General features: G+C 38.8%; 1 protein-coding gene across 2 annotated transcripts in view; it reads left to right on the top strand.

The window, feature by feature from the left end:
• The window catches only part of cdc14b (cell division cycle 14B), a 93,379-nt gene extending 79,302 nt beyond the window's left edge, over positions 1–14,077 (top strand). For both annotated transcript variants that reach the window (XM_060838481.1, XM_060838490.1), the window contains exons 14-15: positions 7,347–7,463; positions 12,550–14,077. In XM_060838481.1, coding sequence (XP_060694464.1) covers positions 7,347–7,463; positions 12,550–12,589 — 157 coding nt within the window. In that variant the 3' untranslated portion in view covers positions 12,590–14,077. The remainder of the gene's footprint in view (positions 1–7,346; positions 7,464–12,549) is intronic.
• The last annotated feature ends 1,989 nt before the right edge of the window (positions 14,078–16,066 follow it).

Genomic DNA, 16,066 nt, shown 5'->3' with positions numbered 1-16,066 from the left:
GTTACCATACTAGGTAACATCATCAGTGAGCCTCCGGTGAAGCACTGGTGTTAGTGACCTACTTTCTATTTGTGTTTAGGTTTCCTTGCATTGGTGATGTCAGTTCCTGTGATGTCATTTCCAGTTCTTAGAGGGTGGTAAATGGGGCCTAAGTCAATATGTTTGTTGATTTAGAGTTCAATTGGAATGCTATTCCTATGGAAATTCTCGTGCATGTCTCTGTTTGGATTGTCCTAGGATGGATGTGTTGTCCCAGTCGAATTGGTGTCGTCCTCCATCTGTATATAAAGATACTAGTGAGAGGCGGTCATGTCTTTTTGTGGCTAATTGATGTTCATGTATCCTGGTGGCTAGTTTTCTGCCTGTTGTCCAATGTACTGTTTATTACAGTTCTTGCAAGGTGTTTTGCTTGTGGTCTGTATGGGGTCTTTCAAGTTCATTAGCTACTGTATTAGTGTGTTGGTGGATTTGTGGGCTACTGTGATGCCAAAAGGTCTGAGCAGTCTGGTAGTCATTTCCGAGCTGCCTTTGTAGGGGAAAGTTGCTCTGGTTTCTGGACGCATTTTGTCTGCTTGTTTGGGTTTGTTGCTGAGAAATTGGCTGACTGCATTCATTGGGTATTCATTCTTTCTGAATATGCCAAATTGGTGATTTTCCCTCTGCTCTGCGTAGTTCCTCTGCGCTGCAGTGTGTGGTGGTTCATTGAAATAATGTTCTAATGCAGCTTCATTTGCGGGTGTTGGGATGATTGCTTCTGTAGTTCAGTATTTAGTCCGTATGCGTTGTTTTCCTGTAGATGCTAGTTTGAAGTTCCCCATTGGCTGTTCGCTCTACTGTGACATCTAGGAATGGCAGTTTGTTGTTTTCCTCCTCCTAATGGTATCATGACGATGTCTGAAAATGAGCCTTCCAGCTCAGCGATCAAACTTACATCTGGAACCTCCAACCTGAGCTACAAATCTTCTTCTCAAAACTGTTAATACTATTAACCTTCTCCATCTAGATCATAGAATTCATTGGTTTGGAATAAGCCATGGGGAATTCCTATATTGTCCATACTTTAAACAGTTCAAGCGGCCACAGTGTGCTTGTGATGGAGAGAATAAGTGATCAAATTGATTGCTGAAGTAGCAATCAAGTGGACTGCTTTGTCCTCGATGTTGTCAATTTTCTTGTTTGAATAACATCCATCCAGACACTGAGATTTGCATCCAGCAACCACAATCATCTTCATTTGTTCTTACTTTGACTGCAGCCAGTAGTGAATTTTTGCCCTGATTCCCATTGAATTCGGTATTACTAGGACTGTTTGGTGCCAAAATTTATTAGATATTGCATTGATGTTGAGTAGACAGGCAGGAGGCTGGAAGAACACAACAAGCTAGGCAGCATCAGGAGGTGGAGAAGTCAATGTTTCAGATGTAACCATTCTTCAGGACTGGTGTATGGGGAGCTGCAGTTAAAGGGGGTGGTGGGGGGCAAGGTGGTGAAGTGGGAATAGGTGAAGACAAGTAGAGGGTATGACCTGGTTGGCTAATGGAAGGAATGAGTCCAGTTGGTAACCGGGAGGGGCTGGAAGGGAGGTTATTTGAAATTGGAAAACTCTTGTGCCCTCCTGGGCTGGAGGCTGCTCAGGTGGAAGATGAGGTGTTGTTTCTCCAATTTGCAATTTGGTTCATTCTGGCAATGGAGGAAGTCCAGGATGGTTATGCTGGAAAGAGAATGGGAAAGGAAATTTAAAATGGGCCGCGACTGGGAGGAGTCCAGTTGGCCCCTGTGGGGCTGGCTGCGATGCACGGCGAACAATTCACGATGTAGGGAAGACTCTCTCTCTCTACCATGCTGAGAGCACCTGATGCAGTAAACTAGGTTGGAGGAGATGCAGGCGAACCTCTGTCTCTCCCGGAAGGACCGCTTAGAGCCCTGGATGTATATGGGGGGTGTGGTGTACTGGCAGGTTTTGCATCTTTTCCAGTTGCAGGGAAAGGTGCCTGGGGGTTCGGGGAAGTCGTTAGGGAGAGTGGTACACACCAAGGACTGTCCATGGGAATGGTCCTTGTGGAAGGCAGAGGCGCAGGGGAAGATGTTCTTGCTGGTGGGGTCTAGTTGCGGTTGGCAGAAGTATTTAAGAATGATGTGTTGGATGCAAAGTCTGCTGGGGTGGTAGGTGAGGACAAGGGGCCTCTGTCTTTTATTGCATTTGGAGAAGTGGGCGGTTTAGAGCAGTGGAATGGGGAATGGAGATGGTGCGGCAGAGGGCTGTCCAGATGACGGAGGGAGGAAAAGCACTTGTTCAAAATAGGTGGACACCTGGGATGTTTAGGAGCAGAATGTCTCTCCCTCTGAGCAGCTGCGCTAGAGGAATTGGGAGAAGGGGATGGAGTTCTTGCAGGATGCTGTTGTTAAGGGCAGTCACTCTAATTTCACCTCTGGAATATAGCTTCTTTTACTCCCGTTTGGGCCACACTTTAATGAAGCCTGGAGCTTTGTGACCCTATGGAATCAAACTCTGCAACAGTCAGCAGGTTATTGCTGAATAAGTGTCACATCTAAACACTCCTTGATGACTCTTTCCATCACTTGGTTGATTATCAAAAATACACTGATCTAACAGTAATTGACCAGCTTGAATTTGTCCTGAGTTGTTTTCTTGTGGAGAGGTCACATCAGGGTGATTTTCCACATTGTCGGGTAGATGCCATTATTGCAGCTGTAGTGGAACAGTTTGATCTGGGATGCAGTTAGTTCATGCACACTAATCTCCAGTACTGCTTCTGGGATATTGTCAGAGCACATGGTCATTGTTGTGTCCAGTCCCTTCAGGTGTTTTTTGTGATATTTTGAGTGTATTAAGTTGTCCAAAAGTTGCCATCTTTGTAACGCTGGAGAATATGGGAATGAATTATCCACTTGACCCTTCTACCTAGGGTTCATTACTGTGTTTCAGCCTTGTCATTGCTCTGATGTGTTGGAATCCTCCAACATTATTATGGGACTATTTGTTTCCTTCAATCATGTGCCATCATCCATAGTTGGATTTGGAAGAACTACAGTTATTGGATAGAAAGTAAATTACAAGGAAGTGTATTGATGCAATGATACGGAGATGTATGTGGTCTTATTATTTATCAACAGTGTACCTGGTAAGTTATGAATATCATTAACAATGATATTTATGGAATAAAATTACCTAGATCACACAATTACACTTTTAACTTAAGGAAAAGGAAAAGAAAAGTCTGCAAAGAAACGTTCTTGGATCGGACGAAGGCAGATTTTATTGAAATAAGGCAGAATCTTGCCAAAGTAGAGCGAGAACAGCTATTTCAGGGTAAATCTACAACAGGACAGTAGGTGGTGGGAAAAACTCTCAAAGAAATTCGAGTACAGGCCCAATAGGTTCCTTTAGAGTGAAAAGTAAGAGAAACAGGCCCAGAGAACTTAGGCTATCTAGGAATATTTGGGACTGGCAAGAAGAAAGTGTCTTTTAACAGGTACAAGGGAGCTAATCAATCAAGAAGGGAATCTTAAAGCAACTGGAGAGCAAATTGAGAGCATGAAAAATATGAAGGGGAAGAGGAGGACCCATAATAGACCAAGGAGGCAATCTGTATAGGGAACAAGAGGAAATTGATAGGGTATTAAAATGAACACTTCACACCTGCCTTTGCTTGGGAGAAGGGAAGATATACATACAGAATTCAGAGAGAGGGACTGAGGTTCTTGAACAGATTGACGTTGACGATGAGGAGGTACTAGAGACTTTGGCAAGCTTAGAGTGCATGACTTGTCACATCTAGATGAATTGTATTCCAGACTTCTGTAGGAGATGAGGGAAGAAGTGGAGATCAACTTTCTCCTTCAGAATTTTCTATAATAGTTTTCCTACCACAGATGCAAGACCCACTGGTCTGTAATTCATCGGTTTATCTCTACCATCATTCCTGAAAAGTGGAATCACATTAGCTGTCCTTGGGTTTTCCGATACCTCCTGTGGCCAGTGAGAAATTAAATGTTTGCATTAGTGCCCCTGATGGGGAATGGAGGTGGTGCGGCAGAGGGCTGTCCAGATGATGGAGGGAGGAAAAGCACTTGTTCAAAATAGGTGGACACCTGGGACACCACCTCCATTCCCCATCAGGAGCACTGATGCAAACATTTAATTTCTCACTGGCCACAGGAGGTATCGGAAAACCCAAGGACAGCTAATGTGATTCCACTTTTCAGGAATGATGGTAGAGATAAACCGATGAATTACAGACCAGTGGGTGTTGCATCTGTGGTAGGAAAACTATTATAGAAAATTCTGAAGGAGAAAGTTGATCTCCACTTAGACTAGGTTTGATCAGAGGTAGCATGGCTTTGTCTGAGGGAGGTTATGCCTGACAAATTTGATTTTTTTTAAAAAAAAGATGGTGACCAGTTGTGTAAATGAGCATAGTGTGGTTGATGTAATTTTATGAATTTCAGCAAAGCCTTTTGACAAGGTCCCACATGGGAGACTGATAAAGAAGATAAAAGCACATGGGATTTAGGGTAATTTGGCAAGTTGTATTCAAAACTGGCTTTGTGAAAGGAAACCAAGTGGTGGTAGAAGGCTGTTTGTGCTGCGTCCCTTGTTCATGATGTTTGTAGATACGAATGTGGGATCGATGGATAAGTGTGTTTGCAGATGACACAACGAATAGCTGGGTGGCTGATAATAAGGAAGATGACTGGGTTACAGGAGAATGTAGGTTGACTGATTGGTCAGATGGGTAGATCAGTGGCTGATGGAATTTAACCCTGAAAAGTGTGACATGATGCATTTTGGAAGAAGTTACAAGATAAGGGAGTATGCCATGAATGAGAGAATAGGAGCAACTTCAGAGGAACAGAAAGATCTTGGGGTGCTTGTCTATAGATCCCTGAAGGTACCAAGACAGATTAATAGGGTAGTTAAGGTATTTGAGACACTTGCCATCATCAGTCATGGCATAGATTATAAGAGCAGGGAGGTTACAGTCGGGAGCTGTACAAAACTTCGGGCCAAAGCTGGAGTACTGTGTGCAGTTCTGGTCATAACACTGTTGGAAAGCTGTAATTCAACTGGAGGGGGTACAAAGGGGAGTCACCAGGATGTTGCCTGGTGAACATTTTATATTTGCACAGATTGGATAAGCATTGGTTGTTTTCCTTGGAGCAGAGATGGGAACTGATTGAGGGGCATTGACAAGATGGATAGAAAGCAGCTATTCAGCTGGGTCAATAAGGGGATATAATTGTAAGCTTAGAAAGACATTCAGAGGCGATTTGAGCAAAACCAACTTGCACACTGAGGGTGTGGGAATCTGGAATGCACTGCCTGGGAGATTAGTAGAGATGGAAAAGCTCACAACCCTGGTTCTATGATTCTAAGTGGAACATAAAGATAATTGATTGAATTTAATTTATGGGAAGTTAACATTGCTGGCTAGGGCAGTATTTATTGCTCACCTCTAACTGCTCTTGTGAACCAATTCTTGAACAACTGCCATCCATGAGGGTGGCTACACAACTGTGGTGTCTGGGAGGAACTTCTAGGACTCTGACCCAGTAACATTGACAAAATAATTAGTATAGTTCCAAGTCAGGACAGTGCATGCCTTGGAGGTAAACATGTAGATGGTGTGTTCTCACCTGAGCCTCCACCCACTAAGATGAGCACCGTATTTAAATTGAAGCATGTTCAGAAATAATTTAGAATTTATTAGCATCTTGTCTTGAAGCTAAATCTCATTAAAGTACTTCTACTTAATTTTGGAGTTTAATAAAAAATCAGTTTTTTAATAAACTTTTTATGGAGATTGTCTATCCTTTAGCTGACATTTGGTTTGGAATTAATTTTACTAAATGTCACACTTCAAAGGATCTGTTTAAAGCAAATCCAAATATAAATAGCATTATAATGTAGTCATCAGTTTGTTTAGGTGTAATAATGAGTTGTTGACAGCCAGTTAAATGTCACATTTTCAAAACATTAGAAAACATAGTAACAGGTTTGTGTTGAAGAGAAGGAAAAAGAAATGGAGGGGGAAATATTGGACACAGTCAACATAAAAGATGTTTTATGTCAGATTTTGCTCTAAAGTAGCAGTCATGCCTCCAAATTAAAAGGACATGGGTTGACAGAACATACGCCTATAATTGTAAATGATCTTTTTCAATGTAGTAATAAAACATAAGTTAGAACCGTACAGGACAGAGTGATATAATGCAATTCAATACAGCCCTTTGACCCACCAAGCCACTGCCAATTCCTACATCTTAGACTCATTACTTATTACTTGTGTGCGATTTCTATCCCACCATTCTCCTCACTTGCACGCGTCTACCAATGTATACCTTAAATGCTGCTAATGTGCCTGCTTCCATCAACTTCACTGGCAGTGTTCCAGGTACCCAATACCCCCTCGGTGAAAAGTTTTCCCCACGTTTCTCTAAACATTCCAAATGCATAATCTGAGGTGCCCTTCACTGAGCTGTTCAGCCAGCATTTTCTAAAAAGATCCCATGGCACTTTTGAATAAAATCATAATTTGCGTTGGAGGGAAGTGGTTTATTTATTTACATTTAATAAATTACAATTTCAATTATTTATTGTTTATCATTCCTGTTGTGGAATGGTATGTGTAAACTGGGTGCTGGATTTTCTACTTTGCTAAAATACTTTCTTGACTGAAGTTCTGTGAAATACAATTGTTATGAAAGTACAACATAATTGCAAGTTTATTGATCCCCTTTTCAAATGTAGATTTTTTTTTCCCAACATGGTCAGTACTATTCATAAAAGGTGTGAGGAGGAAGAGGGGCAAAGCTTCCTGATAAGTCATTTTCATTTTAGTACCAGAAGCATGCAGACTATAAAGAGGAACAGAGGGAAGTGTATGTTCGGTTGCCAATAAATCCTAAAACATATGCAAAATGACAAAATAGTATAGTTCCAAGTCAGGACAGTGCATGCCTTGGAGGTAAACATGTAGATGGTGTGTTCTCACCTGAGTATGTAATTAAGATATCCTTAAAACGTTTTGACACATCTGCACTGGCCTGCTGTTTAATAATCACTTAATTTCACATCAGATTACGTTGTGATTTATAATTGCATTCAATGTGTCCCTATTATTTTTATTAAACTGAGAAATACAAGTTGAATCTTTTTATCAAACCCACAAGTAACAGCAAATTATAAGCAACATAGCTGTTTCACTGTCAGGCATGAACTGTAAAAATGATCAGGTCGGTTTAACTGAAGCAAATTGCTAATTTGGTGGCCTTTTAAAATACTGACTCTATTTCTGTTCTAATGTAACTACATGCAAATATAGGATAATACTGCAGTCTAGCACACAGAGTTGCAAGCCTTCAAATCCACGTGCTGTTCCTGGTATAAGCCCTACGAGCAAACGGACAACCAGATCCATGGCTGCAAACAATAATCTGAGGTAAAGAGAATTTCTGTGGGTATATTTTTTAAAAAAGCATCTTAATATACTTTATATTGTCCAAGGGAATAATAAATTTAGTATAAGTGAAAAATTAATATTAGTTTTAAAACTATTAGCTGACATCATGAAATATGAAATGAATTCTCGATTATCTGCTTATATTGGCAACATAGGAATCTGGATAAAACTAAGCATATTTGTTTTTAAAAATATGACTGTAACAGGTTGGTTTTTTGGTCTATTTTATATCGAAGAGTGAAAGCAATGTTGTCAAGTACCATCACAATGAAATACTTTTTTAATATTGTTGGAAAGAAGGAAATGGATACTGTATACTGTGGCAATTCCTGTATAGAAAAAAGCCAGCAGTATATTATTACTCTTTTTCATTATTGTAAAATATTTGGAGAATACGTTCAAGCTCAAATATATTTTTCTTTGTGGTTTAATTTAAATATATACACTAAGCAGTGAACCTTTCTGCCTTCTGTGTTTATGCTCTCTTCCTGCAGCTGTAGTACACGTGTTGTATTGCAGTTCTCCACCATTCTCCTATTATCTCTCCAGGCTTCTACTTTTGTCCTACTCCCCTAATGCATTTTTATGATCTGCTCTCTCTCTCAGCTACCAAAAAACTGCAGAGAGTAACAGACAAATCACTGATATTCAATGGAATTACTGTCCCTGAATTCCCTACCATCTGGTTCAAAATTAAACTCTTGCCAACAACACTGAGTGTTCCTACGCATCAAGGACTGCAATACAAGATGGCAGTTCAATACCACCTTCTCCAGGCCAATTGGGAATGGTAAAAATTAATGGCCTTGTCAATAACACACACATCCTGTGAACGAACATTAAACAAAAATGTCCCGAGGGCTACCATTGATCAGAAACTGAACTGGATCAACCATGTAAATATTGCAGCTACAAGAGCAGGTCAGTGGCTGGGAATTCTGAAGCAAGTTAACTCATCACCTGACTCCCTAAAGAATAGCATCCCATTCACCCTGTTCAGCACTAACTCCCTTTACCACTGAAACACACTGGCAGCAGTGTGTCCTATGTACAAGTTACACTGAAACAACTCTAAGCTTTTTTGAGACAACTTCCAAAATTCTGACCCCTAACACTTAGGACGGCCAACAGATATATAGGAACAGCACCAACTGCAAGTTGCCCTCCAAGCTGCCCATCATCCCAATTGGAAATATAGCTGCTTTCCTTCATTGTCAGTTCTTGGAACTAACATCAAATCATGAAAGCACTGAAATATTAAGATAGAGGAAAAGGTCTTCAAGGGTTTGGTAGGGATGCAGAACATGAAAATTTACATATTTTGTGAATTGTCGATTAGAATTACTGTGCTCTAGATATAACTGCTCCATAAAGCCAACATTATGGCACAGGCCTCAGTTTTGATAACCAGCTTTTGTCATGCTTTGTCAAATGCTTTCGTACAAAACATTTAGACAACATCCATTAAATTCCCTTCAATATCCTTCTCACTTAGTACTTTGGAAAATTCATTTGGATTACTCAAGCATGATGTGACATTTACAGACACATATTGGCGATTTTTAATTAACTAAAAGCTTTGCATGTGCCTGTTTATTTTTCTAAAATGTTACCAACCACTAATGTTAAAGTGACTGGTCTGTAGTTAGTATGATTATCCTAGCATTCTTTCTTGAATAAGAACAGCATATTGATTCTTTCTAATCCTCTGACAATTCCCTCATATCTTGACAAGATTGGGAGGTTATGGTAGGCCTTCTGCTCATAAAACTACAGCCTGTTTGTGCTGTTGAACACACCAACTGCTATTGTTTTGCTCTCTGCATTTCCTTCTGCTCCAGCCACTTGGACTTGGCAAGTCTTGTTTGTCACAGCTGTCCATGTTGTTAACTCCTATATGTGAAAGCAACTTTGTGAAGCAGCTAGCTCAGCAAAGCTGGTTATAAAGCCAGTTTGGAATAGTCACATGACCCTCTAACTTGTGTTTAATAAGCAATGCAAAACATATCTTACAAGCCTAATCAGTTGTTATAATAGCCAGTTTTTCCAGAATATCTTTCTATCAATTTTCACTTTATTCTTTATCTCTGCTTCAACTGATATTTTGTTAGCACTGATGCAAAGTACTCAAATATTTTAGCGTTGTCCAAAAACCTCCAAGCATCTATCATCCATTTGGTCTCCATTAGGCCCCACTCTACCTTTTACTATCCATTTGATCTTTGTGTTACATGATTTTTATGTTCTCTTTGTTATCTGCCATATTTTTAGACTGACTCTTTACTAGTCGTATTTTCTTATTTACTTCTCTCAATTTATTATTAGCCAGGTTCTCACCTAAAAAAATAACTTGACATGCATCATTAAAGCAAAACAAAAAAAAAGGTTTGTCATGCTCCCTATCCTCTTTCAAGGAGCAGTAGCTTTGGTTCTTTTGTGCTTGATGTATTTCACCTCTACCCAGAACTTCTCTCAAGATCAATTTGTTATGATTTCATCTTCAATTCCATTTTATTGTAGGTAGATTTCAGTGGATTAAGATGAAATTAGTCATCTAGGAAGTTAGCAATGGCAAACTGCAAGAACTTCTAATTTAAAACTTCTGATACAGTAATATTCTTAACCAACTGTTTCCCTAGCCCGTTTGGGCCACCTCATTGGGGCAGCAGGGTGGCTTAGTGGCTAGCACTGCTGTCTGTGTCAGGGACCCGGGTTTGATTCCAGCCTGGGGGAACTATCTGTGGAGTTTGCACGTTCTACCTGTGTACGTGTGGGTTTCCTCCACAGTTCAAAGATGTGCAGGCTCAGTGGATTAGCTATGCTAATTTGCCCATCGTGTTCAGGGAAGTGTAGGTTAGGTGCATTAGTCAGGGGTAAATGTAGAGTAATAGAGTAGGGGTGGGATACTCTTCAGAGGGTCAGTGTGGACTTGTTGGGCCAAATGGCCTGTTTCCACACTGTACGGATTCTACGATTTCTCAATACAACATCCAGAATGCTACGAGCTTAAGACCAAGAATAATCCGCTGAAGGAAATTTTGCAAAATGTTCATTCCTCACATTCGTTTATACATCACCACAAATCAACTAGAATAATATTAGTGTCAATATTTCTACATGAATGTCTGGTTTTCATACTGAAATATTATTAAACTAGTTAACTATATAATTTCCCAGTCCTCGTTTAGATCACCACCCTGATTTTATTTTTAAAACTGAATTCTCAAGAACCCATTATCTATCTCTTGCTCAGTGAGTCCCTGCTTGCTTGTTTAGAGATATTTCAAGCTGTTTCCCCAATCTTTTTCTGTTTTCTGCTATTCCAGCTGAAATCTCCAAGGTCTGCTGTAATCCAGTAAATACTTTGTTTCAAGGAGAAATAAAAACTTGACAAAAAAATTTTTTTAGTTTTTAACAGTTTGAAAAGGTGTCCTGCTTACGTCTGTTTTAAATGATTTGCTACATTCAAAATGATTGTAATGCTAAAATGGCACAGACACTTCGTGCAGCTAGACATCAGTTGGCTGCAGTGGGCTGCACGCAGTGTCTGCTTGCATATATGCTGCTGCCATCACCAGACATGGGGTGAGATGGATGTGGCAGCTGGGACTGACAGAGAATCTTCCTCTCCATATGGTAGGTAGTCACCTCCATCACTCCTCTTTATTCACCCAGGCGCCTCCACTGCCTCAGTAGGGCTCCTCATAGTGCTGCTTCTATTATGTCTGTTCCTTTCCTCCATCAATATTGAAGGAATGATCCACTTCCTTGTCAAAATAACAAAATGGCAGTTATGCAAACAGGGTTGGTAATAGCAGTTGGCTGACATTTTGTTCTTGTGTGTGCATGATCATTGCTTTCATCCAGCAGTAGCTTTCACAATAAACACAGCCTTCCATGTAAAGTGACCACACCCAGGTCTTTACATTTAATGCCCCCACTCTAGTACAAACTTTTCCATAATTTTCAGAAAATGTAAATATTTTAACAACAAATTTATAAAATCATCTAAATATTCTTGTGCATGAAGGTTTTGTTAAGAACATTCATGTTGTCTGCATTTAAGGCAAAATTGTGAAAATCCAACTAGCCTACATATTCAACAAGTATATCTTGTGTAACTTCATAAGAAATGTTTGTACTGGAAAATATTGATTTTTTTTGACCTGTTTCATTAAATTTTAGAGGTGCAAGTACACATTGCCTAGTTTTATCTCTTGTGTCAACTTTTAGAATAATATTGAAAGGCATTACATTTTTAAGCTTTCCTGAAGGATGGAGACAAAGTGGAATCAAATGTTTAAAATATGATACTTTTGCACCACTTTATTTTGTAAATATGAAAATAGATGTAATTCACTTGCTGGTTTAGATCCCAACTTGCTGAAAGTTAATATTTTGAGATTAAGTACTTAAAGGTTTGGAATGCAGAAATTTAAATTTGGTTTGGTTTGTCAAGGTAATGTACCCCTCTCAATTGGCATGGGTAAAACTAAGCAATGAATCCACTTGACTAAAGGATACATCACATTAAACCTTTCATTTCACTTTTTCTATCGTTGGGGTGCAAAGGTTGATGGACCAAAGAGGCAGCTTTGTTATAGGTCTAATGCTATTTTAAAAGGCATTGCAGCTAAATGTAATCCTGTCCTCACCTGGTTTTATTCTCTTCTCTCTCTTTTTCTTCCACCTCTTTTCCCCCCCACCCCCCCTCCTTGCATTCCCTTCTCTCTCTCTTTTTCTTCCACCCCACCCCCCCCCCCTTGCATTCCCTTCATGGGTTGTGACAAATGAACCATAAACTCTTCAAATTCATTCTTGGTTTAATATGACTGTACAGTAGGATTTCATACTTTAATGTAGCAAAGAAATACCATAAGTGTTTTTGATTTGATTTCACCCATATTATTCCTTCCCTTCCCCTCCCCCCCCCCCCCCCCCCCCCCAAATAGTGGTGCCTGGGTTAGTTTCTTGAATGAACAGATTTTGTATATAAGCTTTATAAAATGCACCCTAAATTTTAGTTTTTTTATTATGCACTAATTTATTGTATCTGTTTTTAAAGTCACTCGACTATTAGCACTAAAGTACCATTGCTCCGTTAACATTCACACTTTTGAAGTGATACCTTGAAGATTTGTGGAGGAAGCTGGAGAACGAGATTTTCTCATACTGAACTAGGAATTTATTCCAGAGCAGCACCTTTGCATCACCAGAAGAATTCTGCAAAATGACAGTTCTGACCTTGAACTCCTCTGCCATTCCACCTTGAGAACTTCCTGTCCATAACATAACAAGTAATGGTAATAATGGATCTTTGCATCCTGATGTACTAAAGGAACTGTAAAGAACATTAAGTTTTTAATGCAAGTGTTTACTGTCCTGTTGCACAATGCATTGTACCTAAGCTGTAAAGCAGAAATCAAGCCTTTAAACACCATCTTCTAGCCAAAGTAGAAAGTACAACACAAAATGTGGTGTGAAGTGAAAACTTCATGCCATTTTATTTTCCAGATAATGATCATGAAGGAACTAGATTATTGAAGAAAGTTTTGACATTGAAGTTTATACTGAATCAAACTTTCAACTTTAAAGTTGCAATTTTTATCATTTTTTGTGAATTATGAATGTTTATGTATTCAGATGGTGCCTCCTTCAATTCTAAAGATAGATATCTATGTCTGTCACTGAGATTCTCATTGGTTGAAGTAGTTTGCTATTTCTGTTAAATGCTTTAAAAACAGCCACCATCTATGCATTTGGGAAAAAAAAACTGCAATGTTATCAATGAGAATGCAAAATACCCTAAGCAAAAGTGTTGTCCTACACTAGACACTATCCGTAGCAAACAAGATCCTAAAACTTTAAAGTCACAACTTCTCATTACATATTCTCATTAAATGAAAACTATTACTAAGATTACTTCATGTAAAATAAACGTACTACTAATTCATTTTCTTAAATGAATGGTTATTAATTTTCTTCAAATATTGTTTAAGGAAACTTAAAAGCCAAGTGACCTTGTATTTAGACAAATGTTCTACCTGTTGTGTGGTAGAGTTGATTTGGAACAGTAAGAGTGCTGTTATCTATTGGAAAGATTATAAACATCTGACCCAAATTTGGGCGAAGGGTAATATTTTTATATGCATGAACAAGTTGTATTTTCAGTTTTTGCAGTGAATATCTTTGAGAGTGGATTTTTAGCTACAGTTAGTGCTGTGGATTGGATGTGTGCACTTTGTCTGGAACAGTACTGTAAGAAACTTTTTAACTTGTTACAGAACTTTGTATATTCATGTTAAAGCAATACAGTACTGCACAATGTTAGGAATCAGATTTTTAAAATTCTGGTTGAATTATTTGCATTTGCTTCTGTTAGTCTTGACTGGAATCTGATCCAGTATAACTGGTGTACATTTTTTAATTTAGGTGAAAGGTATTTTTAACTATGGAATTGATCTTTTCTCTGGTTTAATTTGTTAATGTTTAATTAATTGCATTGCAAAGCCAGAGTTGAGCAACTTATTTTGTACAGAAATGTATGCAGTATATAAACCTTTTGACAGGAAATAAACATAGCATTTTATGTATTTGCATTCATTTAAGATGAGAAATTGTGATATCTTTAATGCTACTTTCGAACTGAAAATAGGAGATACACTAACTGGTTCAGTGGAAGCGCCCCATCATTTGTCTCAATAGCCCTTCTTTCTGAAAAACAAAACCTTTTGAAAGTGCCCAATACATCATCACAAACTAAGTGTATTTAAAATTCATTATTTTAAAATGTAACAACTTAGAATCTGTTTACTGCAAATGGAAAGGTTTAATTGGAAGCACTAACTTTCACAGTGCTGCTCCTTCATTGATGGACAACAACCTGCTGAAGGAGCAGCACTCAAAGCTAGTGCTTCCAAAAACCTGTTGGACTATAAACTGGTGTTGTGACTTAATTTTGTATACCCCAATCCAATACCAGCATCTAAATCATAGCAGTACACACATCTCTTTGCACTGTGCCAATGTTAAAAAAAAAAGCCCATCATACTTCATGCATCCCATCTGAAGCAGATTAACAAATTAAGCAACCTGTACAAGCATGTTATGACACACCTTCAAGGGAGGGGTGAGACTTGACCTTGGAACCTCTGGCCCAGAGTTGTGGCCTAAAATATCACCAAGTCACAGAATAATAAGGTGAAGAAAATAGTTGGTCCAAACTTAAATGAGCCTGACTGTCAAGTCAACTATGCTTTATTTACTAGACCTGTCAACATTGACTCTACAATGGGGTGTTCCTAGGGGGAAGGGAGATGTAGAAATTAGATTTCAGATTGGAATCTTTTACTACTGAAGATTCTGTGAAACTTAGATTTTTACTCCAGAAGATAGAGCTCTAAGTGTCACCAACAAGCAACTCCATGGTACTTGAAGTTATTTACAAGATAAGCCTACAGTTTGGTCAATATTTAGTAATGTGTGTATACATCTAGTTTAGGGCCTGTTTTGCATAGCATGGATGCATCATAGCATCCTTACCCTGGGCCAGGAGCCTTTTGGTTCAAGTCTCGCCTACAGCAAGACTGTCTAATATTTCAACAGGTTGAATAGAAAATGTCTAAAAGACTACCAGATCTTAATATTGGATTCTTAAGGAGTTGGAGTTTATGGGAGTCAGGCAGAATATTGAATTAAACCACCATCAGATGAGCATGCTGTACCATTTGACAGACCATTGCTGGAAGATTAAAAATGGTTCCCCTCATTATTTTAGGTTTTTGAGTTTTTGTTAAACAAGTCCACTCACTTAACACCCACCACATTTTCTTCCTGTAGCACTGCCACAAACATGGAAGCTCATCAATAGTTAAAAACAAATGCAATTACCACGGAGACCCTAGCTGATAAATTTAATATTTTCTTGGGGTGGGGGAAGAGAGAGAAGACGGCTTTTTGGAACTGTTACTACCCTATAAAGTCCTCAGCCATTCTAGAAAAGGCAACCAGCATCAGGACCAGAGATTAAAAAGGGGAATATTACCATTTTGTCAGAAGTCACAGCTTCTGACAGACTAATAACAACCTCTGTCAAAGGACAGGTGTATTCATTTAGCCAAATGTGTCATTCTTTGCAATTTAAGTATCAAAGTAACAATTAGCTTTCAGCATTTTGGCAAGACAACTCAAACCAGCAACTAGCAGATGCACCAGTAAATGATTTTACTCAGTCATACAACGGAGTAATCATTTATAAAAACAAACCCCTGAATGTTTTCAGTGTGTGTCTAATACTTGGTAATGCCACTCTGCTGTACTTAAAGTGCTGCCTGACAATCCCTCACTGCTTCCATAATGTAAACATTAATAATATTGAATTCAACTCCATGTATAGCAACATGAAGATAAAAAGAACTAACTTTCAACAAATCTGCATTTATTCTATCAAGTTTTCACAATCATTTACCAAAAAGGCAAATTATGCAGTGTTTCCCCTTTACATAAGTTAGTCCAAACTTCACAAATTTTAACACTTGGCTTCCAAAAACGGACACTAGGGGAAAAGGATTTTTTTTTGAATT

Source organism: Hemiscyllium ocellatum, chromosome 2 (assembly GCF_020745735.1).
Source record: "Hemiscyllium ocellatum isolate sHemOce1 chromosome 2, sHemOce1.pat.X.cur, whole genome shotgun sequence".
NCBI classification, from domain to species: domain Eukaryota; kingdom Metazoa; phylum Chordata; class Chondrichthyes; order Orectolobiformes; family Hemiscylliidae; genus Hemiscyllium; species Hemiscyllium ocellatum.
Note: the sequence above shows the minus strand (reverse complement) of the source record. Positions and strands in the feature narration are given on the sequence as shown.